The sequence below is a fragment of the Cucurbita maxima genome, unplaced genomic scaffold (assembly GCF_002738345.1).
Source record: "Cucurbita maxima cultivar Rimu unplaced genomic scaffold, Cmax_1.0 Cma_Scf00017, whole genome shotgun sequence".
NCBI classification, from domain to species: domain Eukaryota; kingdom Viridiplantae; phylum Streptophyta; class Magnoliopsida; order Cucurbitales; family Cucurbitaceae; genus Cucurbita; species Cucurbita maxima.
In genome coordinates, this window is record NW_019272033.1 from 2,820,464 (window position 1) to 2,836,567 (window position 16,104).

Consider the following 16,104-nt stretch of genomic DNA (forward strand, 5'->3'; position numbering starts at 1 on the left):
AAAAAAAAAAAAAAAAAAAAAAAAAAAAAAAAAAAAAAAAAAAAAAAAAAAAAAAAAAAAAAAAAAAAAAAAAAAAAACAGATAGAGGGTACCTACGATGATTTTGATAAGCTTTATGCCTAACATGGATGAGAATGATAAGTGGGTTGTTTATGACCAGATGATCAATAGCCCAACGGACGGCGTGTTGGCTGTTCTTATCCTTGTCAATGGCCACCGCCGTGGTGTTCAAGGGAATCCCATCTTCCGGTGGATGCGGAGGCATTTTGCAAAGAGGTTCAGGATGTTAGTGCCGCAGCCGCTTGAATTTAGCCCAACAATTTGGTTCGAAGAGAGCAGTGGGGGCAAGGGCGGAGAATCATGAAGGTAAGGTATGGAGAAGATAACGAACATAACAGACATTTGAAGAATGGTTGAACAATGGCGATTCTCCGCCATTGGCTTCATTTAGGCAAATTTGGCTTTGGTTCTATAGCCATTACCCTCCCTAAATTTTGGGAATTAAAATATCACGTAAATATAATAAAAATTATTAAAATTAATACATAGAATTATATATTAAATTACTTTTATTCCTTTATTCTTCTTTATTTATTTCTATTAAGTTTTAACCATCTTTACTTTTTATTAAATTTAAAACTTTTTAAAAATTAATTAGTTTATTAAATATAAATTAAAATTGAGGTCTTATATATGATTTTTTTCCAATTTGAAAATTTAAGATTAAATTTAAAATAAATTTCAAAATTAATCGATTAGATTTATAATTTAATTTTTTAAAGCTTATTAACACATAAATTAAATACAAACATTTTAATAAAAAAATATTATAATTAATTATATTAGAAATGTCGGTGGTTAACGAACATAACATAATTGACATAAAGTATGTACGATAGAATCTTTAACTCTCATAATAAATAATAAAATAAATTATTATTTAGTAAAAAAAAAAGTATTATATAATAACAATATGTCATTTCTACATAAAGTATGTACGATAGAATCTCTCGTTCTAGTAATAAATATAATAAAAAATTATTATATCGAGCCATCTTCATTAAAAGTATTACAACATATTACTTATTAAAAAAAATAAAATTTTAATATTTTGATCGTATGAAAAATCTAATATGACAATCTCATTAATATTTAAAAAAAGAATGTATAAATTTATACTTATTTAATTTTTATTGAAAACTTTCGACAACAAACTTTTTAAAAGTATTCAACTTTTAATTTATTGAACGTTTTAAATTTATGAACTCATTCGACCTCTAGCTTATTGAAAATTTTCAACTTTAGCTTACCGAAGGTCGTTGGCTTACAACTTCCTGAAAGTAGTTGCTTTTAGCTTATTCGACCCGTAACTACTTGAACGTGTTCAACTTGTTATTCTTTGATGGTTTTCAGCCTTCATTGTCGGTTTCCGACTTGTAGCTTACCCTTTAGAAATTTTAAATTATTATGGTTTTCAAATTTTTTGGGTCCCCCGATACTTCCCGCTCCAGAAGATTCAAGATATTTTGATTCTTTACTCTTCCGAGCCTTTCTAGAATTTTTTTTCCGTAAAAAATTCAAGTTATTTTATTCTTTCGAGTTTTTAAATTGATTCAATTTTCGACCGAAAGAGTGGAATAGAAACTTAAGACATCAGACAAAAAAATGTTTCACACACAAGACAACGTTTTCACACATTTGTCATTTACAGTAAACCATATTTATTGGTCGGAATTCATTTTCAGCAATAAATGTAAATAGACATAAAAAAAAAAAAACATTTATTTATTTATTTTTCTTCATCCTCGCCACTGATTGGAAGAAGAACATCATAGTAATTAACAAAAGAACATTTTTGATTGGATTGAAGCGTTAGAAAGGGTAAAGGATTGGGAACATCATGGATTGGTGGACATTCAGAATCTGGACACGTGTCCTATTCTCTCATCTCTCTCCCAAAAAAGCTATATTTTTTTCAATTCTTTTTCCTTACACACTTTTTATTTCAATTTCAATTTTTTCTGTTCTGGGTCGTCTAATTTTCTGCTTGTTTGAGTGGTAAGCAACCCTTTTCCTCTTCGTTCTTCAGATTCTCTGGGTTTTCTTCGTTTAATTTCATCTTCTTCTTTGAGTATCATAACCATTTGAAAGAGATAGCCTGAGAGGGATAGTTAGATAGCGAAAGGAAGCTAAATTTCATACGAGAGGTAGCTAAGAATTGCCTTTGATTTGGGGAAACTCTCCTAATTTTGTTAAAAGTGTTACTATCTTTTTCTAGGGTTTTCCTCTGATTCTTGAGATTTCATCTTTTTTGAGCTGTTTCTCGTGATTGTTCTTAACCCTTTTTCCATGTCTTTCTTGTGCTTACAGATAACAAATTTGGGGCTCTCTCTTTACCTTTCCAGGTTCTTTATGTTCATTTAAAGTCCATCAAAGTTCATGTTCAAATTTCTCAAAATTCATGCTTTGATCCACTGAAGTTGACCAGATCTGAATCTTTCATGTTTAAATTCTTTTGGGTCTTGTCAAGTTTCTCACGGATGGGAAATGGTTTGTTCAAACCCATCATTTATATTCCAAGATCATTCTTAATGACAAAAAAAAGCGGTGGATTAGTTGAAATATGAGGGGTTTTGTAAGTTTAAAGGGGTTTTTGGGTAGCTTTTATGTTTGTTTAGGTACAGAATTTGATGGAGGAGATGTCCTCAGCGGTTGTGGTGCCATTTAGGGTAGGTAATTCAGTCTGTGATAACCCCAACATGGCTACCCCCATGGATATCACAAGACTTAAGCTCATGGCAGATACTGCCGGTTTGTTATCCGACTCTGTTACGAAGGCTTCGGACGATTCGATTGAAGTAGTTTCTGATGATTGTAAGAGTTCTAATGGGGAGGAAGAGATTGGTATTGCTGCTGTTTCGGTTACGAATGATGATAAGTGCGAAAGCGTTCCGTTATCGGTTGTGTTATCTCAAAGTAGTAGCAATTGGGTTGCGGCGGATGAGACCATATCGGTTGGATGTGAGGAAGATGATTGTTTATCCTTAGAGGGTGAACAGATTTATGATAGTTCTTGTTCACATTCAGTGGTTAGTGAAACTAGCAGCATTTGTGGTGATGATTTTTTAGGTTCTGAGGTGTCGTTTTTCGAAGCGTTTGATTCGATTACCAATGCGAAGGACGTTAGCTGCGTCGAGATTGCAGCGAAAGGTAATATTGCGAGTTCTTCTTCTGCAGCTGTTAGCCTTGAAGATGATGTTGGAGATGCATTAGGAAATGAAGCATGTAATAACATGGTTCTTCAGCTGCCTATTGAGGAAAGGGCGAGTGAACCGGTTAGTCGAAGCGTTTTCGAGGTAGATTGTGTACCCCTTTGGGGATTTACGTCGGTCTGTGGAAGAAGACCCGAGATGGAAGATGCTGTAGCAACGGTACCTAAGTTTTCAGAACTTCCTATCCAAATGCTTGTTGGTGACCGAGTTTTCGATGGCTCGAGCAAGGCTATAGCTCATCAAACCGTTCATTTTTTCGGGGTTTACGATGGTCATGGTGGCTTTCAGGTATGCATACGAATTTCATCGGTCGAGTCTTTTAAACCATAACACTGTTGTTTTAACTCGAATCTCGTAATATATAGGTCGCTAATTATTGTCGTGAACGTATGCATTTGGCTTTATCTGAGGAGATAGAACTTGCTAAGCAAGATATAGCTGCTGGTAATATAAAGGATGATTGTCAAGAGCTATGGAGAAAGGCATTCACCAAATGCTTTGTAAAAGTTGATGCTGAAATTGGAGGGGGACCTGGTGTTGAGCCTGTTGCACCAGAAACTGTTGGCTCCACTGCTGTTGTTGCCATTATCTGTGCATCTCATATCATTGTTGCAAATTGTGGCGACTCGAGAGCCGTTCTTTGTCGTCGGAAGGAGCCGGTGGCATTGTCCGTGGATCACAAAGTACGTTTGTGCGTTTTATGCTTTCTTTTTCACTGATCTTCGCTGGTTTTAATCTCGTCGTTGTTTCTCAGCCGAACAGAGAAGATGAATACGAACGGATTGAGGCTGCAGGTGGGAAGGTCATACAGTGGAACGGGCACCGTGTTTTTGGTGTTCTAGCGATGTCGAGATCGATCGGTATGTCTTCTGCTACCCAGTGACCTGAATTGATATCATATTTGCTGCTAAACATGCCCCAATGGCTCCAAGTCAAAGGATCTTTCCTATCAGACCTTTTTATGACAAGTGGATGCCAGTTAGGAGTTCCATTTATTAATAAAGCGTGGAATATTGTGTGTGGTGCTTTTCTTACAGTTCTTACTCTTATCAGCGAGTGAGGTGATATTACGACTAGATAAAGGGGAAGGCCTTGCAAGAGAGCCATTGTCCTAGCCAAGCTTGTGTCACTCCTCACCCAAGGTCATTGTCCTAGCCAAAGTTTACCCACCCAAGGCCAGCTTTGTGATATAAGAAGGGGTTTAAGTTATTAAGGACTCGAGACTCGAGACTTTACCCACCCAATCCTGAGCCTTCCCCTTTCGTGGAGTCCATTTTGAGATCCCACGTCGGTTGGGGAGGGGACTGAAGCATTCTTCATAAGGATTGTGGAAATCTCACTCTAGTAGACGTGTTTTAAAATCTTGAGGGGAAGCCTAGAAGGGAAAGCTCAAAGAGGATAATATTTGCTAGCGGTGGGCTTGAGGTATTATAAATGGTATCAGAGTCAGTTACCAGGCGGTGTGCCAGTGAGAGCATTGGGTCCCTAAGGGGGTGGGTTGAGAGATCCCACATCAGTTGGAGAGGGGAATGAAACATTCTTTACACGGGTCTCTAGTAGATACATTTTAAAACCTTAAGGGGAAGCACAAATAGGACAATTTCTGCTAGCGGTTGAGCTGTTACAAATGGTATCAGAGCCAGTCACCAGGCGGTGTGTCAGTAAGGACACTGGCCCCCAAGAGGGGTGGGTTGTGAGATCCCACATCAGTTAGAGAGGAGAACAAAACATTCCTTATAAGTGTTTTTAGCAGACACGTTTCAAAACCTTGAGGGGAAGCCCAAAGAGGACAATATCTGCTAGCGGTGGGGTTGAGCTGTTACAAATGGTATCGGAGCCAGTCACCAAACGGTGTGTCGGCGAGGACGTTGGCTCCCAAGGGGGGTGGATTGTGAGATCCCACGTTAGTTGGAGAGGAGAACAAAACATTCCTTATAAGGGTCTCTAGTAGAAACGTTTTAAAACCTTGAGGGGAAGCCCATAGGGGATAATATCTGCTAGCGGTGGGGTTGGGCTGTTACAAATGGTATCGGAGCCAGTCATCGAGCGGTGTGTCAGCGAGGACGCTGGGCTCCCAAGGGGAGTTGATTGTGAGATCCTACATTGGTTGGAGAGGGGAACAAAACAGGAAACCTCTCTGTAGCAAACACGTTTTAAAACTTTGAGGAAAAGGCCAGAAAGGAAAGCCCAAAGAAGATAATATCGGCTAACCGTGGGCTTAAGCTATTACATCCACATTTTTGAAGTCCTTCCTATAGATGAATGACAATTAAGGATACGAGTTCATATTGTACTCCTCCTCAAATCAAGAGACACTTTTAGATCTGTCTGTGTATAAGCAAAATGAGTTCACTATTATATTATATTAAGTCAAGATAGGAATCATATCAAAATGAGCTGCTTTGATATCTCTCATGGCCATATGCTACCGTTCATATGCACGGTTTCGAGTTAGATTCGTGGCGTCCCCTCCCTAGTAGTAGCGCAGCGTTATAGCATATCATAAGAATTTCAACTTCTGAAGTGCTGGGCTGTTCTATGTGATACCATGTTTTTGAGTTTTCAAAGCACTGGTTGCAGGTGATAGATACTTGAAACCATGGATCATCCCGGAGCCAGAAGTGATGTTCATCCCTCGAGCAAAAGACGACGAATGTCTCGTTCTAGCCAGCGATGGTTTATGGGACGTGATGTCAAATGAAGAGGTATGCGACCTGGCTCGAAGACGAATCCTTCTTTGGCACAAGAAGAACGGTGTCAGTTTACCTTCTGAGAGAGGGGTGGGGGTTGATCCTGCAGCCCAAGCAGCCGCAGAATACCTCTCGAAACGAGCTCTTCAAAAGGGCAGCAAAGACAACATCACGATCGTCGTGATTGATTTGAAAGCTCATTGGAAGTTCAAGACGAAATCATAACGAAATCATTCTTCCTTTTTTAGTTGTACTTGTACCATATTCTTGTTATGATTTATGAGACAAAGAACACGATGATATTAATGTTCGCCCGACTATTTTTCTTCGGGGCATTATGATATTAATGATCTGAATGTTAAGGAAGTATGCAGCATTCCAGAATCTCCATGGCGCTCGGAGCATTTGTTATATAAGCTCCGAGTTCTAACGAGTTCTGGCAATGTAAATGGCTGCAGCAGCAATGTAATAGAATAGGTGAAACAAACTGGGAGACTCTTCCACGTTTATGCACTATTTTCTTTGTATCAATTCCTACTCTTGGTGCTTATCATAAGGAATTAGCAGAAATTATTCAGGTTCTTTCTTATGTTCTTTTCAAATTCTTATACAAACATCTCATATTTGATAACACATTCGAATCGATTGAAAGATCGAACCATCGATTTTTTGAATGATAATCTTTCCGAAATGATCTCTTATTAACGAAATTTATCTAAATTTTGAACAAATTACAGAAGAATGAGCGTTGAATTGAAATGTGTATAAGTTAAAGGCGCGAGGACGTCCAGGGATTTCGTTGCCCGAGAAGTTTCCAAGAACCGCCGCCATTGCTTCGTCGACGGCCATTGAATGGAGTGGTAGTATCTCAATCAATGAGTATCAAGAGACAAAGTAAAAACTCCGGTTCTGCAACATCGTCGTGTGCTGATCTCAGGGCTGCATATCACAATTGTTTCAATCGGTTCGTTTCCGTTTTCATTCGCTAAACCCTAATTCGTTTGAAGTTCCTCGTTGTTCAAGCGATTCCGGATTTTGATTTGCAGATGGTACTCGGAGAAGCAGAGAACCCTGCGTCTCCGAGTGGTTGAAGTACAATGCTCGCCTCTCTGTATGGCTTTGATCTTTGTTCATTCCTCCATGAAAGCTGATGCGAGATAACAATCAAGATTGGCTTCATTGTCGATGTTACGCTTGAATTCATTGATTCCTGCAATTACTCAGTCATTTTTATTTACTTTGAGGCTTTTACGAATTTGAAAATCATGTCTAGTTGTTCTTCACTGTTCTTAGAATCAATATGCCTGCATTTTGAAATTCAGTTTCGGTTTCGATCTCTCCTCGTTTCATTTCACCATTGTTATGGAGCGTTTTGCTACTTGAGCTGTAACTCATTTGAATAACATCTGAACTTTAATTATAATTACTTGATTGTAACCCTCCAAACCTAACCATAGTTTGCTTTGGCCTATAACGCTAACTGTCATCCTTATGGTTTTAAAACACGTCTGCTAGGAAGAGGTGTCCACACTCTTATAAGAAATGTTTCGTTCACCTCTCCATCTGATGTGGGATCTCACAATCCACCCCTTGGGGACCTAGCGTTCTTGCTGGCATACCGCTCGGTGTTTGGCTTTAATACCATTTGCAATAGCCCAACCCCACCGCTAGTAGATATTGTCATATTTGGGTTTTCTCTCAAAGTTTTAGAACGCGTCTAGTATGGAGAGGGTCTAGCCCTATTCTGACCAGTACCTCGCACTGTTCGGTGACTGGCCTTGATACTATTTGTAACAGTCTGAGACCACTGTTAGTAGATATTGTCCGCTTTGGCCCGTTATGTATCATCGTCAGTCTTTTGAAACGCGTCTACTAGGGAGAGGTTTCCACACCCTTATAAGGAATGCTTCGTTCTCCTCTCCAATCGATATGGGATCTCACAATCTACCTCCTTGGGGACCTAGCGTTCTCGCTGGCACACCGCTTGGTGGCTGGCTCCGATACCATTTGTAATAGCCTAACCCCACCGTTAGCAGATATTGTCCTATTTGGGGTGTTCTTTACGAACTTTCCCTCAAAGTTTTAAAATGTGTCTACTATGGGGAGGGTCTAGCCTTACTCTGACTAGTGCCACGCACTATCCGGTGATTGGCTATGATACCATTTGAACATCCCCAGACCATTGCTAGTAGATATTGTATGTTTTAGCCCGTTACATATTATCGTTAATCTCATGGTTTTAAAACGCGTCTACTAGGGAGAGGTTTCCACACTCTTATAAGGAATGATTTGTTCTCTTCAACCGATGTAGGATCTCACAATCCACTTCTTGGAGACCTAGCGTCCTCGCTCGCACACCTCCTGATGTCTGGCTCTAATATACTATTTGTAATAGCTCAACCCCACTGCTAGCAAATATTGTTTTCTTTAGGCTTTTCCTCAAGGTTTTAAAATGCGTCACTATGGAAAGGGTCTAGCCCTACTTCGACCAGTGACTGACTCTAATACCATTTGTAATAGCTCGAGACCACCACTAGTAGATATTGTCTCCTTTGATCCATTACGTATTGCCTTCAGCCTCACGATTTTGAAATGCGTCTACTAGGGAGAAATTTCTACACTTTTATAAACAATGTTTCGTTACTCTCTTCAACTAATGTGAGATCTCACGTGGATAGAAATTCAACTTGAAAAAGTTAATGTGTTATATGGTGGGGTTATTTTCTCTGCAAAATTCACTACCTTTACGTTACAGAACCTAAGACTTTGTTCCCTTCTTTTTCCTATTTTTTCATGTTTTTCCCAGTTTATGAAAGAATATATAACGACATACAAAAATAAGGCACGACACGACACGGCACGGCACGAATCCAACCAAATCAAACTAAGATCATAAATTACATTAAGACATAGATATTTGTAGGATCTCACAGCAGTTGGAGAGGAGAACAAAACATTCCTTACAAGGGCGTGAAAATTTTTCCCTAGTAGAATGCATTTTAAAACTGTGAGGCTAACAGCGTAATAGCGATACGTAAGAGTCAAAGTGGACAATATTTGCTTGGGTTATTACAAGTGGTATTAGAGCCAATCACTGGGCGGTGTGTCAACGAGGACACTAGCCTCCAGGGGGGATGGATCTTGACATCCCACCTCGATCAGAGAGGAAAACGAAGCATTGATTATAAGGGTGTGGAAACCTCTCCAACAAAGAACTGAGATTGTTTGGGAACAAGCTTGTGGTGGCTCTCATGGTGCAACTTAGAGATCACTTACGAGACTACGAACCAGTTGTTGGCCTGAAGAAAGGATTTGATTCAGAAATTCGACCGATATCGATATGGATTCATTAAAAAGATCTTTCGATATATGTAACAGTGAACAAGATGTTGTTTGGTATGGGGCCTCTACTCCACACAGTGCAATAGACCAGACAAGATCAACGTATTGAAGCTAGAACTTCGATTCATACTCTATTACAAGGATTTTCTTACTAAACATAGGGAGATTTGGTGTAAAAATAAACAAATCAAGAACTTGCATGAGTATGAACACCCTCGTAAGTCGTTATCACGTATTTTGGATCCTCACGATCTCTCTCGACTCTCTTCTTCACCGGGCAGCCTTCGACCGAGCATTTGTAGTAGTTCCTGCATTTCGTAGATGGTCGAGCCAAATCAGATTAACAATGAAACATGTTATGTTTAGACAGAATTCATTTTCTTACCTCGGATTTGGGCTGTTCTTCACCATCTTCTTTCCATACTTCCTCCACTTGAAACCATCATCCAGAACCTCAACTTCTGATTTGGTCTTGAATGCAAATCTTTCTCTAACTCCCCTCTCTCTCCCACTGTCTCCTACTAACACCATTAAACATCATTCATCCTCTAGCCACAACCTCTGAAATCATAAAGTCTACTACTAGTAGATATTGCCTACTTTGACTCATAACGTATCTCCGTTAACCTCACAATTTTAAAATGCATCTATTAGGGAGAGATTTTCACACTCTTATAAAGAATATTTTGTTCTCCTCCCTAACCGATATGAGAAATGTGATGGTTTTCGATATGTGAAATGTGATGGTTAGCAGAAAAGACTTACAATCACTAAAATGTAATAATAAGAGTTGTGCTTACTACTGCTAGGTTCTCCTTGCTGAATTGTGCTTCCAACAAACTCCTCAATCTCCCCTGACTGATAAACCGGATACATCGCCGAGTCGACCAGAGGTGGAGAGTTTTCATCGAGCCACCTATCGAACATCCAGTCCGTAAACTCGAACCCCGGCTGGTCGGAAAGATCGTTCTCCGACATAACAAGGTGCTGGTTACTATTGTAAGACATTTGGAAACTGAGAAGCAAAAACAAAGTGGACAAGTTTTTTTGTTTTGAATCTGAATTCAAATTTGGAGATATTAATGAAAAACTTAATAGCAAAATTATGAATTGAGTTCAGGTTGATAGGCAGCTTTCTCCAAACTTAGGAAGCTTCGAAGCTAATGCTTAATATAATGAACGATGAAGACCATCAAGTCTAGATTATGAAGTTTGTGTGGGGTATGCCATAACAGATGACTCTGAGTCCACTTTTGAACAAAATGTGTTCATTTCACTTCACCATCATTATCCTCCCTACCACCAACCCCTTCATCGGGCTAACGAGAACGATTCAATTCAACGTACGACTAAATCAATGCTTATAAAAAACATAGTCTCAAGCTCTGTTATATTCAAGTTCATATGATATATTTGCGGTTACGTTAAAAAAACGTAGTCCAAAGCCCGATCAGATAGTGTTTTCAAATCTCATATATTTAGGTCTTTATAGTCCCACAAAACCCTAAGTAAATTCAATTTCAAAATGGAAATTATGTATTTTTTTATCCTCTAAATTGGAAATTATATTGAAAAATTGATTTTTTTTTTGAAATGGGTAACATTATTTTCTAATTTTTTTATAAATAAAACCATAAATATTTTTAAAATTATATTAATTAGCTTTTGTATATTTTTATAAAAAGGGTATTTTCTTAATCATAACATAATTCATTTTTATTTCAGATAAAAGTAAATAATATCAATAAATTTTTGTAATCATAGAATTGCGTTATTGTTAGCAATAATAATTACAAAAAAAAAAAAAAGAAAAAAAAGAAAACTATTCCGAAGTCAATTTTCACAATCTTAAACAGTAAAAAGAAAAGTCAAGGTCAATAGAAGAGGGGGCCCCACCATTCAAAATTCCGTCCAATTCTTTGACAGCGTTGAAAAAGTCAACAAAAAAACATACTCCTTCCCCGGCGGACTGACGGACGGGAATAAAACGTTGGATCGTCTTACGTCACCATGCTGACGTAATCAACCACGTGGCTACGACGGCTGCGCCACCTCAGTCAATGCGAAAACCACTGCTCAAGTCATCGTTTACCAAAACCAATAAGTGGATTACATTATAAAAGATTTGTATTATTTTATTTTTAAATTTTAGTTTTTATTTTATAATTAATTAATCTATTAAATTTTAATTTTATGGTGAGTAAATTCATAAATTTTTAAAATATAAAATTTATAATTTAAAGATTTGACTTTTATTATATTAGAAATTGGAAATTGATGCTAGCGAACATATATTAATCTCATCTGTAACCATTTGATTTTGAGTTAAGTTTCTACTAGACTTGTACTAAATGACTATGCTCGATAAACCATACCCTTCGAGAATTCTTGTCAAGGAAGAACTGGGTATGACTTGAGCTTCGTGAATCTTATCCAATCCATGGCTTCCGGTTACCCCATAATAACAAGAAGTTATCAAGTTTCAAATCAACAAAGCCCACGAGAGTTATAACAAGTTGCAATCCATTATTATTTTGATTTGCTACTTAATGGTGGTAACTGTTCAAGCCCACCACTAGCAGATATAAAGAGAACAAATGGTAATAAGACCCAGACACCGGATAATGTGCTAGCGAGGAGGCTGAACCCCGAAGGGGGTAGACACAAAGCGTTGTGCCAGTAAAGATGTTGGGCATTGAAGGAGGTAGATTGTGAGAATCCCACATTGGTTGGGAAAGAGAACGAAACACCATAAGGGTGTGGACGTGTTTGCCTTGACGGAAAATCCAAAAATGACAATATCTACCGGCGGTGGGTTTGAGCCGTTACAATGGTCGTTGCTGAAGATCATTGAAGTTGTACATTGATTAATTAAGAAGAAGATCACGAGTATATAACTAAAGAACATTATCGCTAAAAATAAAGTCGTGGATAAGATCATATTATTGTGGACGGTTGAGAATAGGGGGAGGAAAAGTAATGGACTTTTTCAAAGGAGAAGACCTTCTACGGAAGCCATATCTCAAAGCAAAGAACAGATAGAGGAGGACGAAGATGGCGGTGATGGATATCAAGAAGGCGAAGCCGGCAGCATCTTGGCCAGACAAGGCGGTCAAAAACGCGGCCGATATCGAATAAGTGGCGACCAGCGAGAAGGTGGACATGTACTTAGCGTAAACAATCAAGGCCTCAGAAACCACGCCGCTGTTGGAGACACGGTTGCTGACGTGCAGGAGCAGCTCCATTAGCGAGAATATGAACGCCCACGACGCAAACGTTATGAAGAACACGTAAAGTTTTGGGCTTTTTGCTGCCATTACCTGCTCAAACCAAAAAAAAAAAAAAAACTTATTTAAAAAAAAATATTCCTATGGTTAATTTCGAATGTACGGTAGAAAATTAGTATCTCATTTTAACAATTAGGAAGGTACACGAATTGGGTTAGATTGGATTGGAAAAAATTTTTAATCGGTACAAAATTTTGGGTTGGATAGGTTGGTGATTCGAGTAATCCAAATATAATTCACAACACAATTTGACTCGAAAATAAGAGAGGTGGGTTGATTTCAATTGTCCGATTGTTTTAAAAAAAATTTTTTTTTAAAAAATCTTATTTATCCATAATACACATTAAGTTAATAGTTAAAATTTAATAAAACTCAAATATCAAACCTTTCCGAATCAATCAAGCATATTAGTTACCAAAGTCAAATATTTTTAGTTTTGATAATAATCTTAAAAGAAAGGTAGGGTTGGTAAGTAGGGTTGGGCTCCAACCCTATTTTCGGGTTAATTGGGTTGGTTAGGTTAACCTAAGAATCAACTCAATTTTTTTAGTTTTCCAAAATTTCAACTAAATCTAAATATTTCTAACTCACAACTCATCACTTATATCAGTTACAAACGTTAAATATTCTTTATTTTCATAATAATCTTATAAGTAAGGTAGGGTTAGGTTCGGTATCAACCCTATTTTCAGGTTAATTGGGTTGACCTACGAATCGACTCAAAATTGTCCGTTTTCAAAAAATTCAAGCAAACACAAATCGGAAAAAAAAAAGAAAAAACTAACCCAACCCATCTTTTATGTTTTAAGTGAAGTAGTCAGGTCCATGTTCGTTTGATAATGTTTGGGATGACTAAGTTTTTGTCGGAAAAACATCTTCTTAACGGTTTGGATCTTATTGCCAACGAACTTTTCCGTTAAAAACTCAAAAATTATAATAGTGTCATTACCGATTTTCCAGCTTGAGGACTGGAGATGACCGAGCTGTTGTTGATGTGGGCACCATCCTCTTGCCAGACGCCGCCTGGAGGGTTGACGACGGCTTGGAAGGCCATGGTGGCGATGAGGGATGCCACCACCATTAAAGTGTCCTTCTTTCTGGCCCAAATCTCCTGGGAGGTTGTCGAACTTAGCGCCGATGAGCGGACGGCTCCATGGCCACGGAGGAAATTGGCCGTCCTCACTCTCTTTGGATACACCATGGGACACTCTATCAGCAGGTCTAGTGGTGTGAGCCCCTTTGAATTTAAAGCATTCACCTCGATTTCTAAGCTGAGTAAGTATTGAACTACCTGCAAAATAAACGTCGTCGCTTTTATTTTCTTCCTAACTTTTAAGCTATGTTTCAATTCATTTAAGAATCAACACCAAATTACGGACCACCTCTTTAAACATGAGATCTCACATCAGTTGGAGAGGGAACAGATAATTCCTTATAAGGATGTGAAAACCTCTCCCTAGCAGACACATTTTAAAATCGTGAGGCTAAATGACTATACGTAACGGGCTAAAGTGGATAATATCTATTAGTGGTAGGCTTGGATGGTTGATAGCGGACAATATCTATAGGTGGTGTATTTGAGCTATTACTTCTCATTAGAGATATCCATTTTAACTGCGAAGACCTGCCCTGAACAGATATGTAACAGTTCAAGCCCACCGCTAGCAAATATTGTCCGCATTAACCTGTTACATATCGCCATTAGCCTCATGTTTTAAAATGCGTCTGCGAAGACTTGCCCTGAATATTGTCTGTTGAGAGTAGACAGTAGTATCTACTAGTGGTGGGTTTAGGATATTACTTTTCATTAGAGATATCCATTTTAATTGCGAAGACTTACCTTGAACAGAGATGTAACCGTCCAAGTCCATCGCTAGCAAACGTTGTCTGCATTAGCCCGTTACATATCGTCATCCGCCTCACAATTTTAAAACACGTTTGCTAGGAAGAAGTCTATAGACTCTTATAAGAAATGCATCATTGCCCAAATGATATCAAATGTTAGGGAGAGGTTTCCACCCCTTATAAAGTCGAATGCACAGATGCCAGAGATTTTAAAACATGGGCTTGGACGGTTACAAATGATATTAGAGCAAGAAACCGGATGTGTTAACGAGAACGTTGGCCGCCATGAGGGTCGATTATGAGATCACACATCTAATAGAGAGGAAAAAGAAGCATTACTTATAAAGATATGAAAACCTCTCTTAGCAAATGCATTTTAAAACTGTGAAACTAACGACGTTTAGTAACAGGTCAAAGTGGGTAATATCTAAAATAGGTGGATTTAGATTTCTCCCCATTAACTAAACGGAACAAAACCGTATATATTTGAATCCATTTTATTACCTCGAGATGTTGATTATAAACGGCAAGATGGAGGAGAGTGAAGCCAAGATCATCCTTAGCATTGAGAAAGGTCTTAACATCATATCTACCCTCAATCCCTCCAACCAGCAGCCGCAAGGCCTGCAGCCGCCCATTCATAGCAGCAAAATGCATAGGATTTCTGCCATCATTACTGCACAGAAAGCAGAGATCCGAATCAAACTGAAGCAAGTGCGTAATGATATTGAGATGCCCATTGGCAGCCGCCATGTGCAGAGCCGACAAGCCTTGGCGGTCGGAGTGGTGGGCTGATGCAGGCTCCAATTCCAACACCCTCACCACAAAATCAAAGTGCCCAAAAGAGGCAGCAACTTGAAGTGGGGGCTCAGGGAGAAGGTCGTATGGGTGGTCGAAGAGGGTGCCGCCCATAAGCAGCGATGGATATTGGCCGCTGATTTCTTGCAAGGGGTTTACGTCCCCATTGTGTGCTGCTTCGTACAGCCGCCTGCTAACCAGGTTTGTCATGTATAGCGACATATTTGAATGCTCTCTATTGAGGGATGGCAAAGCTTGATGATGGGCTATATAGAATCAACCAGATTCTTGTTCTTTGTTTTAATTTTATTGAGAGGGTATTGGTAGAGAGCATAGAAAATTTCAAAATTCGTCCAAAAATATCTCTATTAACGTTCAGTGAAATCACACATTCGTTGGAGAAGGAAACGAAACATCCTTAGAAGAGTATCAAACACGTTTTAAAAAATCGCGAGACTGATGACAATACGTAACAGGTTAAAACGAACAATATCTACTGTGGTGGGGTTGAGCTGTATATAAGTTACAATTATAACTTACAAAAAAAACCCGTCTTTGGAACTAGTTTCTAATGCTCATAAAAGGGTGTAGCAATGAATAACTCAAGCTCTAACGTTAACTAGTTTGTAGTGGGAAACCTCAATGACATAATCGTTTATAGTCACTCACAAGAGGTTTGGAGCCGTGAGTTTAGTGTTTCTAGTGTAATAGTAAAAGAAGTAGTATGTAAAATCGTGCTTAGAAAAAAATGCTATTATAACAGTTCGAGTAGTAGTCGATATTGTCCTCTTTAAATTTTTCCTTTCAAAATTTAGCTTAACATTTTTACAACTCTTCTCGTAGAAAGAGATTTCTACACGGTTATAAAGA

The 16,104-nt window shown here is 38.4% G+C and overlaps 4 protein-coding genes across 7 annotated transcripts in view; 1 reads left to right on the top strand and 3 right to left on the bottom strand.

The window, feature by feature from the left end:
• LOC111492104 (U-box domain-containing protein 51-like) overlaps positions 1-472 on the bottom strand; it is a 4,595-nt gene extending 4,123 nt beyond the window's left edge. The window contains exon 1 of one of the 2 annotated variants that reach the window (XM_023141302.1): positions 97-472. In XM_023141302.1, the coding sequence (XP_022997070.1) occupies positions 97-265 (169 nt within the window). In that variant the 5' untranslated portion in view covers positions 266-472. Of the gene's footprint in view, positions 1-92 lie in introns of both variants that reach the window. The other variant, XM_023141303.1, reaches the window with a different exon arrangement.
• Positions 473-1,932: 1,460 nt separating this feature from the next.
• LOC111492118 (probable protein phosphatase 2C 53) lies at positions 1,933-6,543 on the top strand. Of its 2 annotated transcripts, none has more exons than XM_023141336.1 (5): positions 1,933-2,058; positions 2,371-3,560; positions 3,638-3,955; positions 4,027-4,132; positions 5,853-6,543. In XM_023141336.1, the coding sequence occupies exons 2-5, from the start codon at positions 2,691-2,693 to the stop codon at positions 6,185-6,187; spliced, it is 1,629 nt and encodes a 542-aa protein (XP_022997104.1). In that variant the 5' UTR covers positions 1,933-2,058; positions 2,371-2,690; the 3' UTR covers positions 6,188-6,543. The 2 variants fall into 2 exon arrangements, with proteins under 2 accessions (XP_022997104.1, XP_022997103.1); XM_023141335.1 differs by lacking the exon at positions 1,933-2,058 and adding an exon at positions 2,065-2,207 and having other exon boundaries at positions 5,853-6,528.
• A 2,775-nt stretch (positions 6,544-9,318) lies between these two features.
• Positions 9,319-10,422, bottom strand: LOC111492235 (probable WRKY transcription factor 50). Of its 2 annotated transcripts, none has more exons than XM_023141517.1 (3): positions 10,105-10,422; positions 9,690-9,825; positions 9,319-9,612 (listed from the first exon to the last, which is right to left on the bottom strand). In XM_023141517.1, exons 1-3 carry the CDS (start codon positions 10,310-10,312, stop codon positions 9,492-9,494), a joined length of 465 nt encoding a protein of 154 aa, XP_022997285.1. In that variant the 5' UTR covers positions 10,313-10,422; the 3' UTR covers positions 9,319-9,491. The 2 variants fall into 2 exon arrangements, with proteins under 2 accessions (XP_022997285.1, XP_022997286.1); XM_023141518.1 differs by having other exon boundaries at positions 9,690-9,822; positions 10,105-10,421.
• Positions 10,423-12,246: 1,824 nt separating this feature from the next.
• LOC111492423 (serine/threonine-protein phosphatase 6 regulatory ankyrin repeat subunit B-like) lies at positions 12,247-15,456 on the bottom strand. The gene is made up of 3 exons (XM_023141762.1): positions 14,941-15,456; positions 13,541-13,882; positions 12,247-12,624 (listed from the first exon to the last, which is right to left on the bottom strand). The coding sequence occupies exons 1-3, from the start codon at positions 15,454-15,456 to the stop codon at positions 12,247-12,249; spliced, it is 1,236 nt and encodes a 411-aa protein (XP_022997530.1).
• Between the last annotated feature and the right edge of the window lie 648 nt (positions 15,457-16,104).

Bases quoted from the DNA above. Each gene is read 5' to 3' on its own strand.
- LOC111492118 (XM_023141336.1), top strand. From the start codon at position 2,691: ATGGAGGAGATGTCCTCAGCGGTTGTGGTGCCATTTAGGGTAGGTAAT. The intron at 3,956-4,026 runs GTACGTTTGTGC...GTTGTTTCTCAG, and splicing joins CATTGTCCGTGGATCACAAA to CCGAACAGAGAAGATGAATA. The intron at 4,133-5,852 runs GTATGTCTTCTG...CACTGGTTGCAG, and splicing joins AGCGATGTCGAGATCGATCG to GTGATAGATACTTGAAACCA.
- LOC111492235 (XM_023141517.1), bottom strand. From the start codon at position 10,312: ATGTCTTACAATAGTAACCAGCACCTTGTTATGTCGGAGAACGATCTT. The intron at 9,826-10,104 runs GTAAGCACAACT...TAATGGTGTTAG, and splicing joins GCAAGGAGAACCTAGCAGTA to TAGGAGACAGTGGGAGAGAG. The intron at 9,613-9,689 runs GTAAGAAAATGA...TACGAAATGCAG, and splicing joins AAGAACAGCCCAAATCCGAG to GAACTACTACAAATGCTCGG.
- LOC111492423 (XM_023141762.1), bottom strand. From the start codon at position 15,456: ATGTCGCTATACATGACAAACCTGGTTAGCAGGCGGCTGTACGAAGCA. The intron at 13,883-14,940 runs GTAATAAAATGG...TTTATTTTGCAG, and splicing joins TTTATAATCAACATCTCGAG to GTAGTTCAATACTTACTCAG. The intron at 12,625-13,540 runs GTAATGACACTA...TGGTTTGAGCAG, and splicing joins GTCCTCAAGCTGGAAAATCG to GTAATGGCAGCAAAAAGCCC.